The following is a 25,690-nucleotide window of genomic DNA, read 5'->3' as shown; positions in this document are numbered from 1 at the left end:
ACATAACTAAACAAAAGAAATTGTGAAATGAGCGTGTTTAATTTGGCGTTTCAAGTCCACGAGAAAACTCAAACTAATGTAATACCAAAAACAAAAACAAAACTTTAAAAGAAAAATATATCGCGTCCTGGCAACCGTGTTTAAAATGTGAGCGCTGTAAAAAAGGCCTCAGGGGCGATCATTAAATTCGCACATTACAAATCGCTGATTTGTTTCATTTCAAACATTGTAAACTTCTCTGAATCGATCTCAGACTGTGTGCTATCCTTGTACTTCTCTGCCGTTCTACAGCCAGTTCTTAAAAGCGTTCTTTAAAATCAGTCTCATTTGCAATATTTGTGGCTGTTTTCCGCGTATCGTGCAAAGATCGATTCTCTCGTTCTTTTCATGCCATGTGCGATCGAAATAATTAATAAAGTTACCACGCCTAGACAGATTTATGCGTAAAAGCACCTAAAACAAACCTTAGAAACGATTTAGACTGAAATTGCGGCAGTTCTATATTTAATACGGAGGACGACTTATGAGCCTCCAAGAGCGAAATATATTTCCATCAACAGTTCTTTACAGAACTATCCTCACCCGGACGATCACACAGGACGAACTAGTTTTTATATCGTTTCTAAGATATTTTTTTAAGTGCATCGAATGTGTATAAATACGTGATGACTTGGTCTTCTCGTTATTCTACCAGAATCTTAGCCTCGGCGTTGAAAAAGTTTTAGAAGTGAAATTAATCTGCACAAACTGCTATTTCCTTTTGTTTGTCTGGGTCTTACTGATTCACCATCTCAGTCACGGTATTTTGAGTAATTTTGGCCAAGTACAAAATCCCTTTAAATTGAAGGAAAACTGAAAATAGTAGTTTACTAAGATAGAAAGACATCAAAGAGATAATAATAAACCATACAGGAACAAGGATGGTCAAGGGTGGACAAGATTAACACGGATTACAAATGATGAACTTGAAAACTTCAGGCTAAATTTATCAAGATGTGCAAACTGTCACGCAGTTCCTTTAATAAAATAACAGTGCACATCTTTCCTTTGTTTTAACGCCGTTCAGTTTTTCTCGCTCTCTCTGCAGCCTTGTGAAAACGCATCAAACTTAGCGCTTCGCTTCCGCGCGTCGCTTTTCAATAACTCGTGTCGAGTCGAGCAAGGAACACAAGTTTCAAAACTCATTATTTTATATCGAGCTTAGTCTACAAAGAGTTTAGAACGGAGAATTAAGCACACCTCTTGGCAATCTTCGTTGCTGTGATATTAGATAAAACTGGTCCGTAATGCTCTTCATCATAGAACACAGGTAATATTCCAGAGTCCAGGGTCCAGTCCAGATTAGACTACGTGAAACCGCCAATCCCTCCAGTATCAGCCGAGTGGGCAACACGCGAGAATGTGCGAGGAGACGCCACGCGCGGGGTAAAAAGAGTCAATATATTTTCACGTAGATTGGCGAAGAAATTAAGAAATTATAAACAAGGTTGTGTTTATGTACCATCTATCAGGCTCTCGCTACTAACACTGGGTAACATTAAAACAACATTCACACAACATTAACGTAAAGAACAGGTTTGGGAGATAAAGCTCTAGAGTGAAAGTTTATGGCTGAGACATTGTTATTGTAGATGTGTACAGCAAGCGCCTATGTTCTGTATTTCTTTCGTAACCGGTCAAAGTCATCACTGGTCACAAAGTTCTGTTGTGAAAAGGAAGCTTGCAGCTTGGAGAACAGTTGTTGAAGTTCTGTTGAAGAGAAAAGAATGAATGAATTCTCAGGACGAACCTTCTTTTAAATCAAACTCAGTCAGTCAGACAGTCACACAGTCATACAGTCGGACCATCAGTCAGAAAGTTTGACAGACAGACAGACAGACAGACAGAAAAACAGTCAGTAGGTTAGTCCGCAGTCCATCAATCCGTTGGTCCATGTACCCGTCCGTGCGTCCGTCAGTCAGTCCGTCCGTCCATCGGCCAGTCAGTATGTCAGACATTCAGTCAGTCAGTCCATCCGTCCGTCAGTCAGTCTGTCAGCGAGTCTGTCTGTCTGTAGGTCTGCTAGTCAGTTAGACAGTCAGTTAGACAGTCAGTTAGTCAGACAGACAGACAGACAGAAAGACAGACAGACAGACAGTCGGTCAGTCAAAAAGGACGAGCTACTCACTCTAATATCGGCTGCAGAACGTCCTCACCTTTCTTCTCCTTAGAAGACATAAACAGCGACACCATATCAAATCGTTCTACGTGACTCAGCTGTTCAAGGATGTCCCACGCCAAGTTTTCTTCTCCTAGTGAAATACATTGATCGTTAGATTTTGTTTGGTTCCTACAACAACACCAAGATTTGTTTCCTCTACTGTCGATTTAATGCCAGTGCAATGCTTGAGAAGAACACACAGTTTACACTGAAACTAGCAGTTACCTTGTGGCACAATTTCTTGACTGAGTGCTGCAATAATGCCATTTAACATCGGCGCATCGAGCTTGTTACTAAGAACTGAACAATAAAACAAAATCATTGTAGAAATCATATAGAATGCAGCACACTTCACCCGCACAAGAAAGCCTCTGGTCATAGCTTGCGATGCTAATTGCACTATCCAGTTTCACACCTCGCTTTTCTACCTCTTCCTTTCTGTCAGCCTCCTCTGTACCTTTTCCCTCTTATTTCCTTCCTTCCCTCTCTCCTTCCCTTTCCCTACTTTCTTCTATCTCTTCCCTTTGCTCCTTTTCCGCCTCTTGTCTTCTCTACTCTCACTTTCCTTTCCATTCACTACTTCTTCCCCTATCCCTTCCTTTTCGTTCTCAATCCTCACTCTGCCCTTCCCATTCCGTCCCGTCCCGTCCCGTCCCTTCCCCTCCTCTCCTCTCCTTACCCCCGTCTCTTGTCTCCTCTTCATTTGCTCCATTCTTCTTTCTATCTTCACCATCCCTTTAAACCTAACCACCTCACCATCCCACAAACTGTATTTACCTTTAGCAAGGCGTTTCGTCTCCAGCTGTCTCAGTAAGTCAGCGTAGTCTTTAGTGTTGTTCTTCTTAACCGAGTTCCAGGCTTGAAAGAAATCATAAGCGGTGTTCTATTGATAAAAAGACACGAGACTTCGTTTATTCCACATCCACCCAACGAAACACATAGCATATGCAAAACAGAGCTTTTAATCCAACACACGTCTACAATTTGCGTTCACACTAGCACTAAAACACGTTCAGAGTGAGCAGGTTTGAACGAGACACGTTTTTTTTGTAGTTTAAGCTTGTTTGTATTTGCATCGCTCACATTTCTTACCGGTTGAAAGTAACTCTTGGGATTGCCCTTCGTATTTGCTTTTGGCCACCATGTTTAACGTGTTTTGTCTGGCTAAGATCCAAAATACCCCATCACTGGGGTAGTTTCAGGGTGCTTTGCGTTCAACGAAAAATTCCGAAAATTTGGAACACGGGGACAAATGGTACTGACGAAACTTTCTTGGGAAAGTTTCAAGAAATCCAGGAATTTACTAATTTCCGAAAAGCGAACCATTCAACCGAATATCAAATGGAGCGGAAATTTTCGGTACGAAATTTCCGAAAATTTGGGTAGACTTCGCGATGTTGCCCTCTTTTCCGGATGTTTCGGAAAATGCTGTTCCATTCGTCGCTGAAAATTTCCGGAAATTCAAGCCAGAATTTTTCATCGAATGAAAAGCGCCTTCGGTCATGCTTCAAGCAAACGTGTTCGATCATGATGTCGAGCTCAAACCTTTCTGTCGTAAAACATCTCGCTATCTTGATAAGACCTCGCATGTCAAGGCTTGAGAGGAACGCAGTAACATAAAGGACAAACAATAACGGGACGTTACAAACCTTGGCAAGCTTGACTGGCCTCACCGCTGCAGGCTCCTGATCTAAGTTTGTCATTGGAACTTCGCCCGGAGGTTTGTTTGAAGAAGACTGTCGTTTTGATGAGGAGACTGGGTGTTCATCATCCTAAGAAACAAATGATAAGGGATCAAAAACAGTTCCATCCCCCGGGGGTACTCCCAAAAAAATATGGTGGGTGTGGCCTGCTTCCCAAAACCCTTACCCTAGTTAAGATCAAAATCTGTGATTTTCGCTACCCTAGTTATTATCTGGCCAAAAATTAGATTCCCTATTTAAGACCTGACCCTTAAATCAATACCCTGTTTCAGACCTGTCTCATAATCAGTTATCTAGTTTAGGCCGATGTTAAAGACATTGTGAAGGGCTTTTGTTGATGGTCTTATCGATGATGGTAAAAAAGTTGCTTCCTCTAAAAAAACGAGTTCAAGACAAGATTGCAAAAACCATATCCTATTTAAGACCAAAACAACCAAAATCGATACCCTATTTACGACCAAAACGACTAAAAAAACATACCCTTTGGGGCTGCACATACCAGGTATCCCATATAAGGGAATGCCCCCCCCCCCCCACCCCCGCCGGGAGTTGCACAAACGCTTTTGTCGGTAGATTTTTACACGGCTTGAGAGTACCCCATATACATGACTGGTCTTGTATGCATCCTTATGGCGACTCTCACTGATTGTTGATTGCGCGGGAAAATTCACAGCTACGCAACCAATGAGATTAACTGCGCGAATCTCTGTATAGCTACGTCATCAGAATGGAATTTTTTCTGGTTGACTCTAAGTTGACTGTGAAGCGGCAAAGCTTTAGCTGTCTGTTTACCCGCGCTTTCGACTAAAACGTCAACCCGTCAAACCTCTTCGTCATTTTCCTGCACGTCCTTGATAGGTATCCTTCTCCATTTTGGCGCCTTCTGTTCATGGTTCGTCTGCGGTGTCTGTTTTTCGGCTTTCTTGTCGTTTGTCTTTTTCTTTGGTTTCTGCTCTTTGGTTTGTGACGACCTTCGTTCCTACACAAACAAACAAACCCCACAATCCTGGTACTTTTTTCATAGCAAAGTTTCGTTTCCGCATACGCTATAACCTGGTTTCGGACTTGCAGTTTTGCTATACTCCAGTACAGGAAGGCATTGCGAGAGTTAAATTTAATGCCAATATAGTGACCAGGCTTAGAGCGTTTAGAGCCGGATATAAGCATTAGGGCCCTATTCATACTACGCCGGAGGAATTTCAAAAGGCAACAATCATCGGTCATTTTGGATTTGTGTTTGAAAAAAACCCGGTCACATGATTATCGAGACGTCATCGTTTTCGAAAAACTCCGTTTTCAAAATGTTCCCCGTCCACACTAAAACGCAAAGCCGGCGTTTTTAAATTCCTTCGATTTGATTTGAATCGTGAAGGATTAGAAAAATTAAAAAATTAAAAAACGAAATGTTGTGCCTGTACGTCATCACAACAGACTAACAAACTACCTAACTTGTTCCTGTACGAGGTAAAAAAAAAGCAAGAAAGAAACAGTAAACATGTTTGAGTACCTTTCGGCACAAGTCCAACACGATTTCCAGCTCCTTTTTAGCGGCAACGTTCTTTGGTTCAATTTTTTGAAGTGCAAACAGATCTCTGGCGGCAGAATCGTATTGGCACAACGCCTGTCAATCACAAAGAGGACACACAATTACAACAGAGGGTTTCCTTGACTACCACAAGAGCTGAATTGCTGAATGAAGTCATACACTTTTAGCCATATCTGCGATATCTTTTATGAACTGAAAAAGTTGTGCAAAAAACCTTGTGCACGCGTAAATCATACTAACCTACATTCCTTTTTATAGCTTTAGTGCATAAGTATAGTAATTTCCATCAAAACTAGACCATTGCTTTCAGGTTTTCGTCGATGTTTATTATGGTTTTCACTTCTCGAACACTGCTTGTGATACTGCTCCTTAAAATTTGGAGTTCCAACAAACATTATTATTTGAGGTAAGGTAAAGACACGAATTTGTCATAGAAAAGCCCTGCTAGACTGACTCCCGCTCTAACAAATTTTCAACTAAAAGTATGACTCAAGGAATACACGTACATGCATCCTGCTTATTTTCTTTTCATACGCGTGAAACAAACCTTTTTTGCAAGAGCTCTCCGGAAAAGTGCTTTGACATTGTCGGGTTGAAGTCTTAGCGCTTCTGTAGTGTCCACTATTGCCAGCTCATGCTACAAACATAAAGGAAAAAACATCGACAAAAACAGTCTTGATAAACCACTAAATTCTCAACTCTTTCATTCTAAGAATTGTATGGCGTTTGGTAAGGAGAGTTGATATATTTACCTGATTTAGCCGCAGGTAACACAGTGCTCTGTTTGTGTAAACAGCCACATTTTCCGGGTCAATGTCAGTGCACTCATTATAACATTTAACAGCTTCCTCATAGCGGTTCTGTTCGACAAAAAAAAGAGATTATAATAACATTTCGTTATCCCCGCCTATAAGTCTTGGCTAGAGAGAGTGTCGGACAGACAGAGCTTGACAGCTCAGTGCATTTTAGGGGGGTGAGGGGAAGGAGGGCTTTCTGATTTCCATTGGACAGAGTTAGACAGAGGGACTAACTGTATTGATTACTTCCCTTGTGGAAAGGGGGGGGGGAGAGAAAGTCCATTGCAGGACCCCCCCCTCCCCACCCAAAATTAATGTTTACCCAGATGGTCCTAAAAGATCACCAGTTGACATCAGTTTTATACACCTGGGTGGAGAGAGGCACTGTGAGAGTTAAGTGCCTTGCCCATTAAGAACACAACAAAATAACCCTGGCCAGGGCTCCAACTTTGACTGCACGATCCAGAGTCATTATGCACTAACCATTATGGCTAGACTACCATTTCAAGCTCTCTGGACAATATAGATGAGCTACTGCATGTATCAAAAGTCTTCCTTGGCTCTAAGGCTGAGGGATCACCCTTGTTTTATTCCCCTAAGCCTAGGAGCCAAGTTAGCGTCCATTTTAGAATAATTTTATAGAACTGCAATAAAATACAGATACACTTTTTAACACATATTCTACAAGTGCATGGTCACAAAAGTGCAGTTTGTGCACTCAGGCAAACCTACCTGTTTAACAAAAGAATTTCCCTGATCTTTACACTGTGAAAACCTCACAGCTGGGTCAACAGGAGACTGGACTGTGGAATTACCTGTCACAGGGGAGGGGTCACCAGTGGCAGATGTGCCTCCAGTGGCACCCTCTGTAGGAGAGGGTTGGGCTGCACTTGTTGCACCAATAGTATCATGTGTGGGAGAAGACTCAGTTGTGATTTTTGTGGCACTTATGTCTGACTGTGGTGGGTGGGGATGGTTTGTGTCTTCACTTGCAGTCTGCGTAGGGGTGAGATGAGTCAATGAGTTATCGATTTTAGCTTGGGCAGAGGAAGAACTGGGTTTTGGAGGTGATACTTTGTCTTTCCATTCAGGTCCATACAGATTCTCAAGTGATTTGGAAACCCTGGGGAAAAGAGAATCAAATTAAATTTCATGAAAAACAAAATCAAACCAACCCCACCTCCCAAAAAAAAAAAAAAAAAAACCGAACAAAAACACCATCTCAAGTCAGCTACAAAAGAAGGCAAAAGTTACAACAAAGCCTTTAATCAAGGATATTTACTAGTTTCATAATTGTGACATGTGCATGTTCTATACTCTACAAGGATCAGTAAAGTTGGAAGTGTCGACAAGTACCGTAAACTGTCACTTACGAGCCCTGGCCTTCTACAACTGCGTAAGGGCATTTAGATGGGCTTATTAATGGAGGGGCTTATATCCGAGCTGGAAAAAAAAAACCTTCTCAAAACGAGCTATAGCTGCACATGCTGATTGAAATAGGTTTTTTTATTTTCTGGTAATTAAGCCTTAAAACATCATAATAAAACAAATTCAAAACAAGGAGAGCTAGAGGGGGGCTTACATCTGGATGGGAGGGGGGGTGGGGGCTCATAAATAGATGTATTTTTTGGTTTACAGGTATATGGGTCTATAAGCAGGGGGCTTATAAGTGCAATTTATAGTATGGTTATGACCACAAGATGGTTTAAGTTTGGTCATGATGGGATAATCTAAGTTGACAGGTCTATAGTCAGTTTTGATTCCCAGCTGGTATAATTTAGAGTCTGAAAGTAACATGAACAGCTTATAAACAACATGAGATCACCTGTGGTTTCCTTGTATTGCCGACAAGTGTTGTGGCCAGATTTTCAATGCCATCTGATAATCCTGCCAGGCCTTGGCATGTCTTAAAAACAAACCAAATCAAAACAGTATGAAAGAATGTTATGTACCAAACTACAATGCAAGTTAAATGTTCATATGACTGCCACCCTCTTGCAAGAGACATCAGATTGATTCTTGTCTATAGTGGGTTGGGTCTAGTCTCTTAACGCAAGTCTCATTTCCTGTGGGAGTCCTTTAAAAGCTGCCAGTCTGCCAGTACAATGTGCATTGTACTATCAAGTTTTAGTATAAATCTACTAGCACTCTATCATGAATGGCATTCTCTGACCCGGTTCACTTCTACACAACTCACTATCTATTCTGTTGTAGATAGTGAGTAGCGTGGCAGTGTGTGCTTGTTAACATGCTGGTGGCCGCTTCTTTGCGTTTTCGAAGCATCTGTGAAGAGGATTTAGATCAAGTTTTGAGGGTCTAATAGATTTATACTAACAGAATTAGATTATATGCTCTTGATTTCTATGCGTGACAGTTGACTTGGGCCACGTCCTTGTCAACTATTGCGTGACAGAAATCTTGAGCTCATAATCTAATTGTGGAAGTTTGGGAGAATGACAAAAAATACAGCTTTCAATGCACACTTTCTTAAAGGGTGTTTTCTGAAACCTTTGAATGTTTGGCTTTGATCCTCTCACAAGATTTGTAAAAAATAATGATATCAGCATTACAATGTGATTATGAAATAACAGAAATATTCCATAGCAACATAATTAAACTGTTGTATTCATGACAATTTGCTCTTTTTCACAAATGAATGTATGCCTTTTGCAAGAGTAGCTTGTTTGAAACTATAACAAAGTTGCTAGTTTCATGTTAAAAAACACAGGCCTCGCCTAAGTGTCACACATGTCTTTTCATCAGCTGTTTGAAATAAATCTGAACTTCAGGCCAAAATGTTCCATACTTCTACATGAACACAGCATTACTGAAATTGTTGTGGCTGTCACAGCTTAGTTGTTGTGCAACAATTTCCACCAATTTCTGTGATTATGTGTAGTAGAGTCACATTTATATAAATATAAAATTCTCAGAAGTTGCTATCACACACAATGACCAGGGATGAAGAAGGCCAGACAAGAGATATCTGTCTTCCTATTATAAACTAATATCTAGGGGATCAAAGGTAAAGTCTGCATACAAGCTTATCCCAGTTCCTGTAGCATGACACAACTAGGTGTATTTCCACTCCACCCAAGATGGGATGCTAGTCCATCACAGGGTTACCCCCAGCATTAAGGTCGACGGTAGCCATTTATACACCTGGGTGGAGAGAGGCACTGTGAGAGTAAAGTGTCTTACCCAAGAACACAACAGAATAACCCAACCAGGGCTCAAACCTGGACTACACGATTCGGAGACGAGTGCACTAACCATGAGGGCACTGCTCCTCCCAGGGTTCAAAACACAAACTATAATAGAACCATTGGGAACATTTGCATACTTTTCTGAGATTTCATATGCTGTTGCTCTCTTAAGCAATGGTCGAAAAGCACCTGGTATAATTTCCAGAGCTGCTGTACAATCCGAAATACAACCAGTGCAGTCACCAATCTTCATCATACATGAGCCACGGTTACACAACAAGGCACACAGAGGTCTGTGGAATACAACTTTATCTGTGGAGAAGAACAGCAGAGAGCTGGAAATTAACACTCAGTCAGAATCTAAGTTGCGAACTAACGAAAAACACAGTATGCTTTTTATGTCCTGTTAAACAAGATGTCCTCTTTTGACAACCAGAAGAGCAGTCACCTTTGTACTTTGGAGTATGAAAGACGTGGATTGAACGAAAGTACTGTTTGTTAACAATAACAACATATTAAGTTTATATTTGTCTGACCGCAATCAAACTACACAGTGTGATTAACGATACTCTTGAGATAAAAAATAACCTCTTACTAACTGAGCGAGAGGGCCATACTGTGGAATATTGGACTGAGCTTGTGTGTAGTATGGACTGAGCACACTTGAGTTCTGTACAAAAATGACTAAGGGCTAATATACCCCTGTACAGTAAAGCTAGAATAAGTAAGGTTAGTACTAAATAGTTTAGTATAATTATTGCACTTTGCCTGTGCTTTTGAAAACAAAAAAAATATGCAACAAATGATTGTTTCCAAAAAACTTATGGAAACCGTCCTTATAGCTGCATCCTGACCAAGAAAGAACCAATCAAAATGCCTGGAATGCTTGCTATGTCTAGTACAATTACCTCTTCCAGTGTAAGGTTCAAACTATTACATTACATTTGCCTTTGTTACCTTTCTGAAGGATATCAATGGCTTGTGTAAATTGTTCTGCTGCTTCAGCATATCGTCCGAGCTTAAACATTTTTGATCCATCTTCCTGAGCTTTCAGCACCAGTGCAGGCAATTCAGGCTCCGGCTCCACCTGTGATTTCTCAACTGAATGCAAATTGCTACTCTCCCTAGTTTTGTCAAGAGGTTCTGTTTGTTGCTCCATATCATTACGCGCTTCATTTGATGTTTCACCAACACAGCCTTCACCATTTAAATTCTGAGAGGTTTTTGTCTCTTTTCCACCATCTACCTCCACAATCTTTAACCTTTTTCCCTTTGGTTTAGCTGAAGCAGTGTTTTCTGTTACAAAAGAATTACTAGTGTTTGAGGAAGTTCTATCATTATCTTCAGATTCATTTTGGAAGTTTTTTGGATCTTCTGGTATTTCAACCTTGCTTGGATCTCTTTTTGTACTAGAAAGAAATCAAATGACAACAAAGTGAAAATACTGTACATAACCTACTGTAAACGAGCTCATTAGCTAAGCATAAATCCCACATTAAATAAAGCATTGTATCGTATTGTATCTTTACCATGTTACTTTGAAGAAATTCACTTCGTAAACACATGTTCAAAACCTTAGTATAAATAAGTAATCTACAGTGACGTACAATAAATTGAACTTAGGGCAAATATTGAAGATAAAAAAAAATACTAAACATTAATAAGTATACTTCAAGTGCACCCTGAGTTTGACTGAAATTCTATTGCATCACCAAGGGGTTTCAAACAACTACTTCCATGTGATTAATTCTTCCAAAAACAATAAAACAAAACCACATGCTAAGAAATAATTAATAACAATTGACTTATCTAGACTGTTCTAAAACTTTAAACACATAAACACCTATTACCTTTCTTTTTTCTTCATTTCCTCAAGCAATTCCTTTGTTAATGAAATAAAATTACATTAAGTGAGTTGTTGTTTGATCCCAGGAAAAATCCACTGTCCAAGGAAAGCCACTAAAATTTATGATGGGGGAGGAGGGGGAGAAGCAGTAGACAACTTGTCTATGCCTTGGCCATGAACTATTTTGCTCATAGGAAACTGAAAACTTGAGTTTGTACTTGTACTGATCAACACTTGATATTGTGCTTCCAGCCAAAAAAAAAAAAAAAAAAAAAAAAAAAATAGAAAATATGTACCTTAGCTCTCTTATTGTTCGGTTCTATAGCAAGAACTTGAGAAAGGTCCTCCTTGGCTTCTTGATTCAGCCCTTGTCCTTGCTGAGCTATGGCCCTCCTTAGGTAAGCTACAAATTCAAAGCAAAAGAATTTAAGTAAAATTCACTAACACAGATGACCTTTGTTTCAAGCTTCAAATGACATGCCCTGGACAGAACACAGAAACATGGCAAGTATATCTACTGGTATGCTAGTTTCAGTGCCTCCTCACAAACAGCCGTTGAGTCTTATATCAAGAAACTCAATCATCAGAACTCACAGTTTTTCCCAGTCTCTCAATGTCTTGGGACAAACGACATGTCTCTAGAGGTTCCAAACTACTTTTGCATGGGACATGTACAGTTCGCAAAATGTACTTATCATAACCTTACCTGTATTATTTAGTTTCAATACTACAAAGCATGCATTGAGTGAAAAACAGAGCTTTTTATAGTATGATTTTTCATGGTTGGTAGTTAAAAAATTAAGTCGCACAAAAAATACTGCTGCAATACCTTTGACGTTCTTGGGCTCCATACTAAGGACATGGTTGCAGTCAGCCACGGCTTCTTGGAACTTTTCAAGCCTTATTTCTTCAAGAGAAAAAAGAACAAAAGCATGGTCTGTCTGTGGTACTTAATCCAAACTAGGTATCCTGAGCTGTGGCCTTATGCTCCACTCACGAAGAGGTGAAGAGGATGCGTGAGTGAGTGAGATATCCTGAGCCAGTTGTTTTCAAACTGACTGACACTAATCTGGGATCACAGTTGTAGCTTTCTAATTTCAACGTTACAGCACTGCATAAGCATTCTGTCCCTAACAAGTGCCCTATTTGCAATACCAAAATTTCATATGCACTGCCAGTGTCATGGTGCATGTACCTGCAAGTGCTCTGTTGTTATAAACAGCTGCTGCTTTGGGATTCAGCTCAATGCTGCGGCAATAATACATCAAAGCCTCAGAATAGTTGCCAGTCTGAAATGATTCATTGCCTTTCTCCTTTTCTCTGTTGGCTAGGACTTGTCTTTCAGTCTCACTTTTGTCTTTTCAGAATAAAAAAAATATATATATTAATAATAAATCTGTAAATTATTTTTCTAACTATATTGAAGGTTGCACTGGAAGGTTATACTTGTGTGCAAATGTATCTGCATCAATACCTGGCTATCAACAGAGTTGAATAATGTTATCCTTTCTCACAAATAACTGGTAGCTATGCACAGCCAAATCACGCCTGTTTTAGCTTGATCAGGTTGGTAAATACAGAAAGTGTCGTAGTGAATATGCAAGGAATAATTATTGTTGAGTTCTGCATGCCTACCATTGCTAAAATGAACAGGTAATAAAGTGTGGGACTGAGAACAAGTGGTAGATTAACAGAAGGCCAGATGGCCAGACAGGCAGACAGACAGACAGACAGACTGGCAGACAGGCAGGCAGACAGACAGACAGAGAGTCAGCCAGCCAGACAACCAACCAGCCAGTTCTTAGGACAAGATCCTCATCAGCTCTGTCTCAGACTGACTTGTGCTCAATGCAAACTTACCTTTTAAATCTAAATTTGATGCAACAGCTCTTTTGTTCATTGCTTTAGCTTTTTCCTGTTTCTTTTTCTTTTCTTCCTCCTCTTGTTTTTCCAGAGACTCAATCTCCTTGTCAGGGTCAAATCTGAATGGAAAAAAAATCCGAGCCTGTTAACACTCTAAGGTGATTCACATAAATCAACCATAAATGAAATACAACCCTGTCTGCTTCATAGTAAACCAGCAGCTTTACTTGCTTTTGTTGATACAAAATAAATTCTCCTGGCTAACTGTTACAATAAAATAGCTATGGAGGCAATTAAGAAGAATTTGTTTTTCAATCTACCTGTCCCACTCTTGATAGCCATGAGGTAGCACAGTCTTTTCCTTCTTTTCCTCAGGGGGATGTGGCTGCAGATGTCAAAGAAAACGCTATTCAGCCTTGCTGTGGGCATTGTCAAGGTCACCTACATTACTAGGCTACTTTAACTGTGTTTCTATAGAGTTACACAAACACAAGTGGAATGTTTGAAAAAAATCACACTTAATTGAAAATGTTTCTGTTTCCACAGCTGTGGCCAGATTCGTTCTACCTGTCTCAGTGTAGCATGGGCTAATAGTTTGTGGAATTATCTTTTCCTAGTATTTTCTCCTTTTTTCCTTACAAACGGTGCATACATTGTCTATCAATAATTTAGTGTCAAAGCAATAACTTTGTATTTGAGTCTAACTGTATTTAAACTTGTCAGCAATAGTAAAAATAGTAACAAATTTTGTTAAATAAAACAATTAAGAGGTTAGATTTCATTTAATATGCAACAGCCTGATTAAACAGAGAATGGTCTCCCTTCATGATCAAGTACTGAGTTCACCTACTTTGACACAACAGAGACTGCATCTGAGATTTGAATTGTAAAGTTCCATTAGATAGTAATTTTCACACACCGCTGGGAGCCAATATGCCAAGTCGAACCACGCAGCCTGACCTTTATCAACATAACATAGCTGTCTTACAACGACACAAAAAAGTGGCTGGAGAATAATTTCACTTCAACTTAATACATTCCAAAAATACTTCATGGGTGGCTGGGTGGGGCATGACAGGCAATGGCAGATGGCAAAACAAAAACTGAATCTTACACAAGTCATGTGACCTGAAAACCCCCTGCACACTTGTACTAAGACTCCCAGCTATGTGTGAGAAAAATGTTTTCTGCTTCTTTCATTCCTCAGCCAGCAGCAAACCACACTAACAAGCAAAATATTAAACCAGTACCAGCACCGTTTTGACCAGCAAAGCTTCAAAGTCACCAAGATTAAGTACAAGCCCCTTAACAAACCTTAGCAGGGGACTCTTCACTGCTTGCTGTTGTTGTTCTGATTGGAGGGAGATTATCATTTTCTAATTCTCTTGTCACACCTGCTGTCTTCAATGATTTGTCTGCCTGCTCAATAGTTGCCATCCATTCCTAAGAATTTCAAAGACCATTTATCACCCAACTGTTATTCAGCTGGCAACTGCACCAGGACAGTATAAAAATGAATCTCAATTCTCCCTACATTTACCATGCATTTCTTTCAATGTCAGTTCTGAGAAATTGGTATCACATCAAGACAATATCCTATGAACGAGGAACATTAATATACTCTATTCTTAACAAATTAACCTTAACAAATTGACGTCAGTTTTTCACGTGTCCGTCCTGTTTTTTTACGATAACAATTGTCAAATTGCCTGCTCTTGCTTGTTGCTGCATTGCATCAATTATAAATTCATGTGTCTGTCCGCTTACTGACAATCATGAAAATTGGCCAATGAACACTGATTTAATAAGAAATAGAAAACATGTAGTGTGTTTCTTTTGAGTTACAGAAACACAAGAAGAAGTTTGGGAGAATGAGAAAAATTTTCTTCATGCAGGGGCATGTACACACCTTCTTGTTTTCGCATCTTAGACTCAGCGAATAGCTCTATTGATCTTAAACTTAAAGAAGCCTTTTATATTAGTAAGAACAAACCTGACCTTAACAAACAGTTACATCACTTCGACACCTTTTTAACTCTGTAATTTCCGTTTCCACTGTTTTGTAATGCATATTGTAAATAATTTATTCATATTTTGTAGTATATAACTTGTGTCACGTATCATTAGTCACTCTATTAAACTGAAGATGGCATAAGCATGCCGAAACATGTCTTTAAAAACTGTTGTACGTTTTATGCAATATTTATCATTATTGCTAGTATTACGACCTTATAGAATGAGAAATGCTGTGGGAACATGAGCCAACAGGCAAGTGTTTCCACAGTTCTCCCAAACTATCGTGAGTGCTTCTATAACTCGATAGAAACATGCAGAAGATGTTTCTACCTCTGCTAGAAAATTCAACCATGAAAATAAACAGAAAACTGCTTTTTTGTTTGAATCGTCAAAATGTAAGTTATCTTTACTTGTGTCATCATTACGACAACAGCTCATGCTAGTTTTGTGTTTCTATCAAGATAAAGAAATGCAACTTTAAACCAGTCAGTGAGCATCTTTTCTTTGGGCTATTTTCTAATCAATAATATTGTCAGGGGTGGATATAAGATTTATAAACTTTCTAATCTAAACACTAAAACATCAACAAAAATGATAATGACACAAACTTGCAAATCATCTGTGATCTCCTCTTCCTCTGTTTTGGTCAAATCACGGTAGGTATTGATAGGCTGCTCTTTACGAAGACTTTTGCTGTGAAAAAAAAAAAAAAAAATTAAAACTAGCATCAGTTGTATTTGCACCTGCAGTACTATAAAAACACAAAACTCAAGGTCCAGTGTATCAGATATTGTTAACAGAATTTAGCTTAAAGTTCAGTCAAACTTAAAGTTGAATCCTACATGTATGTGTCTTGAGTACACAAGACCCATTATACATTGTGAAGTTCCAGAAAATATCCGCACTACCCCCACAGAAGGGATCAAAATTTTCTGGGGGGGGGGGGGTGAGTTCTAAACATAGAACAATGCTTAAAAGTGTACAAAACTTCCACCTCACCTTTTAGGATTGATTTTCCTTAACTTTTCTTCTGTAAATTCAATTAGTTCTGGATAAAAGCCTTCATCTCCAGATCTGCAAATTAGATTTTGGGCAATATTAAACAGAAAACTGCACAAGTTTCATTACATCCTTTTATACTGTGCGTCAGAATATTCACTCTAAGCACCAAATAAAAGAACAAACCCTGACTTCCTAGAGCTATTGTCTTTTATGTCAAAGTGTGCAATCTACCTGTTCTGTTTGCAGAAGGTCAACTGCAGTTATGTGACTTTCTAGGTAGGTCCTGGGGGTACTACCGTATATAAGCTATATGAGTATGTGCTGCTGTGAAGGGTATGGTTTTCAGGCAATTTAATCCAGGATAGTGTATAGAAATCAGACAGTTTTATTCAGTTTGTAACCAGGAAAGTGGCTAGTGTGTAAATAATTTAGTCTAGAACAGGGCTCTTTACCTGGGGTACTACAGAATAGAAATATATGAAACTCACAAGTGGGATCTTTACATTGACAGAATCACAACTGTATGGAAAATAGCTAGTCCGGAATAAGGTAGGGTTTTTGGCGCCTAGTCTAGAACTGGGTTGCAAAATCAAGCTGATTATGGTCTAGTATAGGGTGAGTGTCTCAGCGGCACAACTCCACCCAAAGATTTACAGAGTACCCCCCCTGGAAGGTAGGCCCTTAATCACACATCATCCATGAAAACAAGCTCTTTAGGATGAACAGCATGATTTCAAGGTGATAGTTGCACATGACACCCTAAAACTGCCTCTGAACACAGAAGAACTCTTCAACTTCTGCCATTCAAGGTAGGGAGAATTTGATGACAATCAGATCTTTACACAGGACTTGAAGAATTCAGAGACTGGATAAAACTAAAAAGTGTTGCTGCAACATTAAAAATCAACCACTACTCACCGCAAAACCTTGAGAATTTTTTCGAGTTCTTTGCCATTTTTACACTCCTTGACATAAGTGTAGTCGAGGTGTTCAATTGGGACTCCTGATGTGGTGTTAGATCCCGCTAAAAGTCCTGCCCCAACATCTTCTCCCATGGCGTCCGTAAACTAGCTCTAAAACACAACGATAGGCTTATAATCAACAGCTATATGCTCAAAGATGCTGGAAAAACACTATCGGCTACAGTAAATTTAACTTCAGCTTACTTCGAAAAAGCATTAGCTAAAGTCTTCGTTCGCTCTGTCACAGGCAGTAAAATTTTCCTAGAGTAAATTTCGAGCCGTGACAAAATCAAATGATTCTATAATCGTTCTCAAAGTACCTTTACCTTTTTGTTATCTGTTCATATTGCAGTGGTCTGTATTTCGTAGCTAAAATCTAAACTAAAGTTTGGTTTCCAAGAGAACTCCCCAGAAATATCACCATTTTGGACACTGAAGTGAGCCCGCATAGTCCTACCGCATCAGCCATGTGCGTTTTCTTTCAGGCTATGTGATTGGTTCGATTCGAAAAGTTCTACCATTGAACCAATCACATCTTTTGATATATTTGCAAACTGGGTACAAGAATAAAACCCGCACCTTTGCAAGTTCCTTTTTCCATCTTTCTCGGAATTGGACAAGTTTCGCTGAAAACTGAATTAATTGATCGCTCATTTCAAGACCGTCATGAGTTCAGCTATGCTTCACGAATCCATCTGGGTCGACAGGCCGAAATATGAACAAGCCGAGGCACATTATCAAAGATTTCTCGCGGGAACGATCGCTCAGCCGGCACATGGAGCGAATTCAGTAAAGGTGCGGTTTTTTTTTTTTATTTCCGTCCATGTAAACAATGAATTGATCTAAACGAGGAAAATACATTAATCAGTCCAATAGGCGTTTAACATAGTTACAACCCATAAAACACGATTTAGCATGACAGTAAGAAATTAGCTCATATTGAAATAAAGCGTAACAATATGTTTGAAGAAAAGAAATTCAGCAAGGAATCTGAGCGCAAAGGAATTTATCCGGGGAATATATTTTGGTTTCAGTGATTGAATTCAGCGGGGCCAATCCATTTTATGTCCACCCCCACCCCCCCTCACCTCCTCCTCACTACCCCTGTAGAAAAGGTAAGTCAAAATTTATCCCTAAAGATATCAAAATGCTGATTAAGTCTCAATACCCCTCAAGACCTCCCCCCACTTCCCCCTCAAGAAAAAAAATCTTCTTAAAAATGTTCCAAACATCAAGCAATACTGATGTAGTAATCTTCTCAGGAATGACTGTTGTAGAGCCCATCCTTGTCAACAAGGATTGGGGTGTAAAAAATTATGTCTAAAATGGAATGGTCCTCAGAATTGCATTGATATCTATCTGTTTCATATTTTATTTTGCTGTTTTGCTGTGCAATGTCCCTCATGCTTGGGGAGGCACTACGTCATGAGGAACAAGCCTTACAATATTTGATTGCTAACCCTAACCCGAAAACTAACCCTGACCTGACCAAATTACAATATTTGTAAAGGAATCCACATCAGCCTTAACCGGTTTTTGTACGGGTTCTCTATCCTGGTTGAACTGGAATTTGGAATTGTTGGTTTTTGTGGAGGGAGGAAAACCAGAGAACCCAGAGAAAAACCCTTGGAGCAAGGCAAGAACCAACAACAAACTCAACCCACATATGGCACCAGGCTAGAATTGAACCCGGGCCACAATGGTGGGAAGTGAACACTCTCACCCCTGCACCATCCCTGCTCCTCACAATCAAAGTCTACTCTACCTAACCCTAAGCTTACCCTAAGATACTAACCTAACCATAAACTACTGAAATGCTGCTTAACTCTAAATACTAAATCCCTAAATCCCCAATAAATCTTCAATAATTCTTGAGGAAGTTGAGTGCAACTCCATATCATCTTGTACAATAAAGAGTGCAGATGTATACATATATGAACAGATCTGTTTTGCATTGTAACTGTTGTCACTTAACTGTATGCTTTATTGAGTATTTTGGTGTTGTATCATGGTTATTGTAAAACAACTTGACTATCATACTACTGTTGTTTGCTGTTTTCATTCCTTTACTTTTTATTTGTCTTCGCAAATTACCAGCAATAAAAGTTTTTCATACATTTGTACATTCTCAACCCATTCGCTGTGTGACTTTTCTTAATCTTCAATAATCTCAGACATCAGTTCTTTCCAGTACTATACGTAACTCCCTCTGATTTTTCATGTCTGTCCTTCATTCCTTTTCAAAATGCATTCTTTTCTCTCTCAGGCTTCAAGCTTTTCTCCGGTTCAAGAGATAGCAAAAGCCCGTAAAAAAATTCAACAGACTCTTAGCACGGTAAGCTAGACTTAGCTTGCCCCAACTTTCATCTAATAAGTTCAGTGTAACCCCTGATGACCTCATCATTTAGTGCAGTCCTTTCATATTAGAACACGGAAGGCCTTATGTGCAACTTAGGCACAAACAGGATTATGTGTGTTATGTTTCATATAGAACGGGTTGAATGAATGAAGAAACTATAGATCATACCTTTTTAAAATAATTTTTGGGTCTGTTTTGACCAATGTTTTTGCATCAGGAGACGAGTTGAGAAACAGTCACTTTAGTCTTCTTAGTATATTTATCAAATTTCAGATGCCTATGAAATAGCAAATTATTAGTACAGATAAAGAAAACTTTGTTTAAGTAATGAGGACCTCTTAAATTCACGAGACCACCTCATTATTACACTTACTATTTAATGCTCAGTCATTTATTGTTAATTCCATGCATGCATTTTGTTTTTTATGTAGGCTCCTTCTTCCACACCAGCTGTAGCTGGAGGAGATAAACGGATTGCTTCATTAGAGGAGGAAAACAGACAACTCAAAAAAGGTACTTCAGTACACAAAGAAACATCTGCTTAGTAAGACTAGGTTTGTTTTGTTAACTCTGACCAGAAGGGTAAAGATTGGACCCACAGGTGTGGTGTAGGTGTCCCATGCCCACGCCACTTATTCTGGTTACGGTCATAGCAATGGGTGACAAGAACTGTAATGTTTCTACTCTTGGTTGAGCATTAAGTTTGCTCACACCCATTTATACACCTGGGTGAAGAGAGGCACTGTAAGAGTACAGTGCATTGCTGAAGAACATAAACACAAAACAGGGCGGTAGTCTGAAAAAAATTATGACTGCAATGTCCAAATTAAATTCTCTTGAGAACTTTGAAACAGCTGAGGAGGTCCTCAGGGACAGCACCTGCGTGGTCGGCCATAAAAGCACGTCATCTTCAATACGCAAGCACTTTGACAACAACCACACGGGTGCTGTCCCTGAGGACCTCCTCAGCTGTTTCAGAGTTCTCAAGAAATGCATGAACAAATTCGATTGTCTTGTCAACAAGATGCTTTACATCAAACAATTAACACCGAGTTTGAACGTGCAAACGGATTCTATCTGTGCTAAAGTATTTGTGTAGCCACTTCCGCTATGTAAATTAGTTATAACTCTTGAACTCGCACTTGTTAATTTAATTCTCATTTGTACCCTTGATAATGGCATCATTAGGTCGCCGAAACGTCGGGAGATTATATCGTTTGTTTTTACTTGTCCATCCATGGTATTTAGGGGCAAAAATGAAAAAATGGATGAGGCAAGTGCCTTGGTTTGCCTATCACTAGCTATGGCCGGGCCATGTAATGAGCCTAGCAGGGCTCAAACTTTGATGACTAGATGATAGGAGTTCAGTGCTAGCGTACCATTTAGATCAGTGTGCGTTCAGTACCTCTGCTCAGCACAGCCTGATGATGGTACTGGTCTTGAGTTTCCAGTGACTTGTTTCCACTGCTGAGTGATAACTTGCTGTGATTATCAGATAATCTCACAAAAATACTTAACAGTAGTATTTTATATCCAATTTAGATTGTACTTTGATGGCAGTTTATTTTTGACCTGACTTGTTTTAATCTTAATCGCAATGTTTTTCAGTCACTGAAGAATTGCAGGCAGCTCTTCAAAAACTCACCCTGCGTGTTGATCAACTTGAAAAAGGTGAGAGAGCTTCCACCAGTAATTTACACCACATCTACCTGCACCATTAAAAATAAACTAATTATTAGTAACTGCAGGCAAGACACTGGTTTTTGGGAAATGAAGTGAATGTTGATGAATTGCTATGGATATGAAAAACAGTATTGTTTTATAATGTTTTGAGCACTAGCATCTTGTCATTATGATTGTCAGATTTGTTTTTTTGACATGATGACAATTTTTCTTTCAGGCAATAAAGCACAGCCAACAGCTCAATCTTCAGCAGTAAGTCTGCAGAATGTAGCATTATTATTGCTACCAATATTTACAGATTAGAGATCAAGTACATATTTAAAATATTTATAAGTGCAGACTCAGAGTATCATAGTAACCTGCTTGAGTGTGGCATAGCAAATGTTTTGTGGAGTTTTAATTCTTTTGTTAGAGTTTTTCTGCACCCCATCCCCTTCTCAACAGTTAACTGAGTCTGACCGGCACTCAACTGACCTTGTGTGGAGGCTCATGCCTAGGTTGTGGGTAATCAAAGTATCAGAGGTCTCAGTCATCCCTGACAGCCATCTTCCACTCGCTCTGTACAATGCAGTTGTTAAAATCTAATTATGTGGTCATTTCATACACCTTAGCCACCACAGAAAGAAACAAAAGCCAAGGAAGATGATGACGACGACTTTGACTTGTTTGGCTCCGATGATGATGATGATGATGATGAGGAAGAAGTAAGAAAATACTGTTAGATAGACCCTAGGGGTTGGGGTACTCCCTACAGTGGCCTACATGAGAGGCTCTGCTCGAAAGGGGTACCTTCTTCAGGCTTCAGATTTATAAAAGGGTATGCTCTTCACAAGTTGAGGTATACATGTATGAAAGGGTTTGAAAATCTGTCATTTAATTATTTTAAAGGGCCTTTAATTAAAATATTTCAAACGGACGCACCTTATGGCTGTATCAGGCACTAGGCACTACATGAAAATGACAAGAAGACTTCCTTTTTTGGTGATTTATTCATAATACGGGCCAGTTATGAACGTATGTGAAAGAGGTACTTTTTTTCCATAATGGCATACAAAAGGGCCAGTACCTTTTCTGTCATAATAGTATACAAAAGGGTAGGGGGTTGGACCTCAGGGCAGAGCCTCACTGTATAGGACATTGTAGAGTGCCCCCCCCCCCCCCCCCTCTGGGAGATGGACAGGCAATGAGAATGTCTCTGAGATACTGCTTTGATATTAGAGGGTTGTCATATACTTTCCAGTTGTTCGACTTGGACCAGTTGTGCCACTAGAACCACTTGAATCTTAACTTTCACAATTTGAGCAAGTGGTGAGTATTGACATGCGTGAAAGGCTGATTAAGAGCAATCATTACCAATTGGGATGGGTACAATACATGTACCTGCATCTTGCATGAATCTCACAAGCTGTGAAGGCTGAATCAAAAATAAGGAAATTGGGATCATTCCTTGACTTCTACCTGCATTTTGCAAAGCAGTTTGTCAGTTTGTAATCGTGTTATGACTGTCAGCTCATTTCATTACATGACCAATACTAGGTGTTGAAAGCTGAAGGAAACATTAAACAAACTCTCTTTCACCAACTTTGTCACCTTTTATGTTAAATTAAGTGCATTGTATTTTCATAGGAAAATGAAGCCAAGAAGGCCAGGTTGGCAGCATATGCAGCTAAGAAAGCAAAAAGTAAGAAAAAGTAATGCATGCCATAAAAACATAAATCATGGAAAATATACTCGTTCTCCCAATTAGATGGATTTTAACTCTCTAGGTTCCTCAACAAGGCTACAGAATCCCTTTCCTGAAGTAAGATTATTTGGAAGTGACCATCCAGCTTTTTGAAGACTTTTGAAGAGTAGTTAAATGGAATCCCAATTTCTGGAACCCTTAATTTTGCATAACTCCTGATAATTTGGACAAATGTTGTCCCCTCTCCTCAGCCAAACAGATAGAGTATTAAGTTTACCCCCATTCCTTGAACAACCCAATTCTTCAATTCTTGTTTCCTTCGGAGGCTCGCAAAATCCAGATTCCACTGTTTGTTACACAGTGATGTAATATATTTAAGCAACAGTGCAATTTTCCTGAGTTTACATAGCCTCATCTAAACACGAGGAGGGTTGGGAGAATTTGAGACAGTTATGCAAACCTGAGATGTAGTCTTGAGTTTGCATAACTCTCAAAAATCTCCCAGCCTCCCTGAGGCTATGTAAACATGGAAAAATTGCTCTATTGTTTTTATAAAAAAATAATAATTCTCAAAAATATGTGTGAATCTAAAACGTCACAACCGTGTTTACACACTCTCATCTAAACACGGCTATCGACCATTGAGAGTACATGTAGTTGCTCAGTTATTTTATGAGTAATAATGTTCCCTTTAGGCACGTTTAAACGTTGGAAATTATGTGCAACTTAAATTTCAGTGATCGTGAATGGCAAATTATGAACGTTTCTGACCTGGAACATGTGGGTAATTTTCATCATCCGATTTTCTGCTCGTAACTGTCTTTCTTTCTTTCTTTCTTTCTTTCTTTTTGTTTAGAACCAGTGCTAATAGCAAAGTCAAACATCATTCTGGATGTTAAACCGGTAAAGTAGATTTCCGTTAGTTTATAAACTAAAAACACCTTTTACTGTTGTATTAATGTCCTAATACAACCATCATTTGGGTTGTCACGCTATGTTTTTCTTGTACAGGAGTATTGTGTAACGACCCAATATAACAGCTATGTGGGTGACTATTTAATAAGAACTTTTTTGTCTATGGTTCTGTAGAAATTAGTAATAATTACAATGTACATGATATCAAACCTAAGTGGGCCTGTTTTATTTAAGTTCTAAGTACTAGGAGCATTCCAGATTGTCATAAATCCTGTGTTTGTGTTAATGTTTCTTTTTTTGTTTTGTTTTTCTTTCTCTTTGACAACTCATTGCTCAGTGGGATGATGAAACAGGTACTGTACTGTAACATCAGTCGATAAATACTGTAAAAGTATGATTTAGTGTGCAGGTGCTGCTTATTAGTTTTAGCGGCTCAAGAGAGGGTACTTCATGAAAGCCAGCCACTTATTTGCAGCAGCAGACAATTTCAATTTAGCAGCAATTCCAAGGCTGGCCATCACTTCCCTCTTGAGAAAATTTGCATTTGAAATAGTAATTGTTTGTGCTGGAAACCCGCCTAAGGACCGCCTTAAGTTGATAGTGCAGGATGACTTGAAAAGTAACCTGGTTTAGTACCATTTAATGTTATTCTTCTGTTTGTCGGACTGACAGTTACATCCAGATACTGTTTTCATCATTGACAGGACTTCTGGTTTGTCTCCCAATATTTTGTAGATTTAAAAGCCCTGGAAGCAGCTGTTCGTTCTATCGAGTGTGATGGGCTTGAATGGAAAGCTAGTAAGTACATATCGACCAACTCTCTCAGATCGAACTGTAAACTCTTCAAAATACAGACTGAGTATCTCAGTATCTCAGAATCAAGTGAGCTGTAGAGTTTAACCTGGTGTAACAGAGGTCATTGCTGTTTGTTGTCATGAAAAATAGCAATTATTCCAGGTTGGCATTTTCATAATTTTTACATAATTTTCATTTAATGCAACACCAACTTATTAACTCTCGTTGGTAACCATAAGTCATTCAGTTCTTTAGAGAATAAATATCAATATATTGTAGTCTTCACAGCAGGACCACTTCAACCAAGGTCACCTGACAAAATTTTCCACAAAATAAACTTAATTTACCCAATAAAAATCGTGAAAGTTAATAGTTTTCCATCAAATTATCCTTGTAATAAAGCAGTACATTACGAAGGCAACAAAGTTGTGGTCATTTTCATTAGTCGCACTGTAAAAGGCTGCATGCAGCTTGTGATTATTGTTAAGAAAGTGTTATTGCATTTTATTGACAGGCAAGTTCATTCCTGTTGCATATGGTGTGCAAAAACTTCAAATTTCCTGTGTAGTAGAAGATGATAAAGTCGGTACGGATTTTCTGGAAGAAAAAATCACAGAATTTGAGGATTTTGTAAGTAAAACATCGCTATAGAAGAGCTTTTTTGTGGTCTATTCCCTCTAAACACATACCATTTGCAAACAGAGTTTTTTTCAGTCGCTAAACATTTAGCTTTTAATAACCTTTGTGGAATGAGGATTAATTAACTGTTTATCACAATGATGCCACAAAGGAACAATATTACAGTTTAATTTTAAAATGGTTTACAACAATAGTGTAACGTGTCTAACGATTTTCTCTCTTGTTTTAACTTAGTGAAATTGTTGCTAAATTTTCTTCTCTCATTTTCCCTTTCAGGTCCAAAGTGTAGATGTTGCAGCTTTCAACAAACTCTAAATCATTGCTGTTCAAAATAGTAGTCAAATAAATGTCATCTTAGAACTCTTTCATGTTTTGTTCAGTAATCACTGAGTAATAGACAGCTCTGTCTCCATGTAGCCGATCCCAGGCGTTCAATATTAGTTAAGGTGTGGCGCAAAAAAAGGCGGAGCGAAA

At 39.0% G+C, this 25,690-nt stretch overlaps 2 protein-coding genes across 4 annotated transcripts; one reads left to right on the top strand and one right to left on the bottom strand.

The window, feature by feature from the left end:
* Nucleotides 1-984: 984 nt before the first annotated feature.
* On the bottom strand, nucleotides 985-17,611 carry LOC110054754 (sperm-associated antigen 1-like). 2 transcript variants are annotated; one of them, XM_089272405.1, is made up of 24 exons: nucleotides 17,468-17,611; nucleotides 17,098-17,252; nucleotides 16,177-16,251; nucleotides 15,786-15,870; nucleotides 14,476-14,604; nucleotides 13,482-13,546; nucleotides 13,159-13,280; nucleotides 12,494-12,655; nucleotides 12,128-12,205; nucleotides 11,595-11,701; nucleotides 11,303-11,334; nucleotides 10,410-10,861; nucleotides 9,590-9,764; nucleotides 8,072-8,152; nucleotides 6,979-7,369; nucleotides 6,202-6,309; nucleotides 5,997-6,086; nucleotides 5,411-5,524; nucleotides 4,730-4,882; nucleotides 3,850-3,972; nucleotides 2,978-3,083; nucleotides 2,426-2,500; nucleotides 2,196-2,291; nucleotides 1,173-1,749 (listed from the first exon to the last, which is right to left on the bottom strand). In XM_089272405.1, exons 2-24 carry the CDS (start codon nucleotides 17,232-17,234, stop codon nucleotides 1,649-1,651), a joined length of 3,057 nt encoding a protein of 1,018 aa, XP_089128531.1. In that variant the 5' UTR covers nucleotides 17,235-17,252; nucleotides 17,468-17,611; the 3' UTR covers nucleotides 1,173-1,648. The 2 variants fall into 2 exon arrangements, with proteins under 2 accessions (XP_089128532.1, XP_089128531.1); XM_089272406.1 differs by lacking the exon at nucleotides 14,476-14,604 and having other exon boundaries at nucleotides 985-1,749.
* Nucleotides 17,612-17,692: 81 nt separating this feature from the next.
* LOC110054752 (elongation factor 1-delta-like) lies at nucleotides 17,693-25,584 on the top strand. 2 transcript variants are annotated; one of them, XM_089272410.1, is made up of 12 exons: nucleotides 17,694-17,936; nucleotides 19,408-19,476; nucleotides 19,932-20,013; nucleotides 21,109-21,171; nucleotides 21,401-21,435; nucleotides 21,795-21,887; nucleotides 22,810-22,864; nucleotides 23,724-23,770; nucleotides 24,120-24,135; nucleotides 24,518-24,580; nucleotides 25,092-25,207; nucleotides 25,493-25,584. In XM_089272410.1, exons 1-12 carry the CDS (start codon nucleotides 17,808-17,810, stop codon nucleotides 25,529-25,531), a joined length of 807 nt encoding a protein of 268 aa, XP_089128536.1. In that variant the 5' UTR covers nucleotides 17,694-17,807; the 3' UTR covers nucleotides 25,532-25,584. The 2 variants fall into 2 exon arrangements, with proteins under 2 accessions (XP_089128537.1, XP_089128536.1); XM_089272411.1 differs by lacking the exon at nucleotides 19,408-19,476 and having other exon boundaries at nucleotides 17,693-17,936.
* The last annotated feature ends 106 nt before the right edge of the window (nucleotides 25,585-25,690 follow it).

The sequence above is a fragment of the Orbicella faveolata genome, unplaced genomic scaffold (assembly GCF_042242905.1).
Source record: "Orbicella faveolata isolate gen_17 unplaced genomic scaffold, um_ofav_v1 contig_34, whole genome shotgun sequence".
Taxonomy (NCBI): Eukaryota; Metazoa; Cnidaria; class Anthozoa; order Scleractinia; family Merulinidae; genus Orbicella; species Orbicella faveolata.
This window is presented reverse-complemented; position numbering and strand designations above follow the sequence as displayed.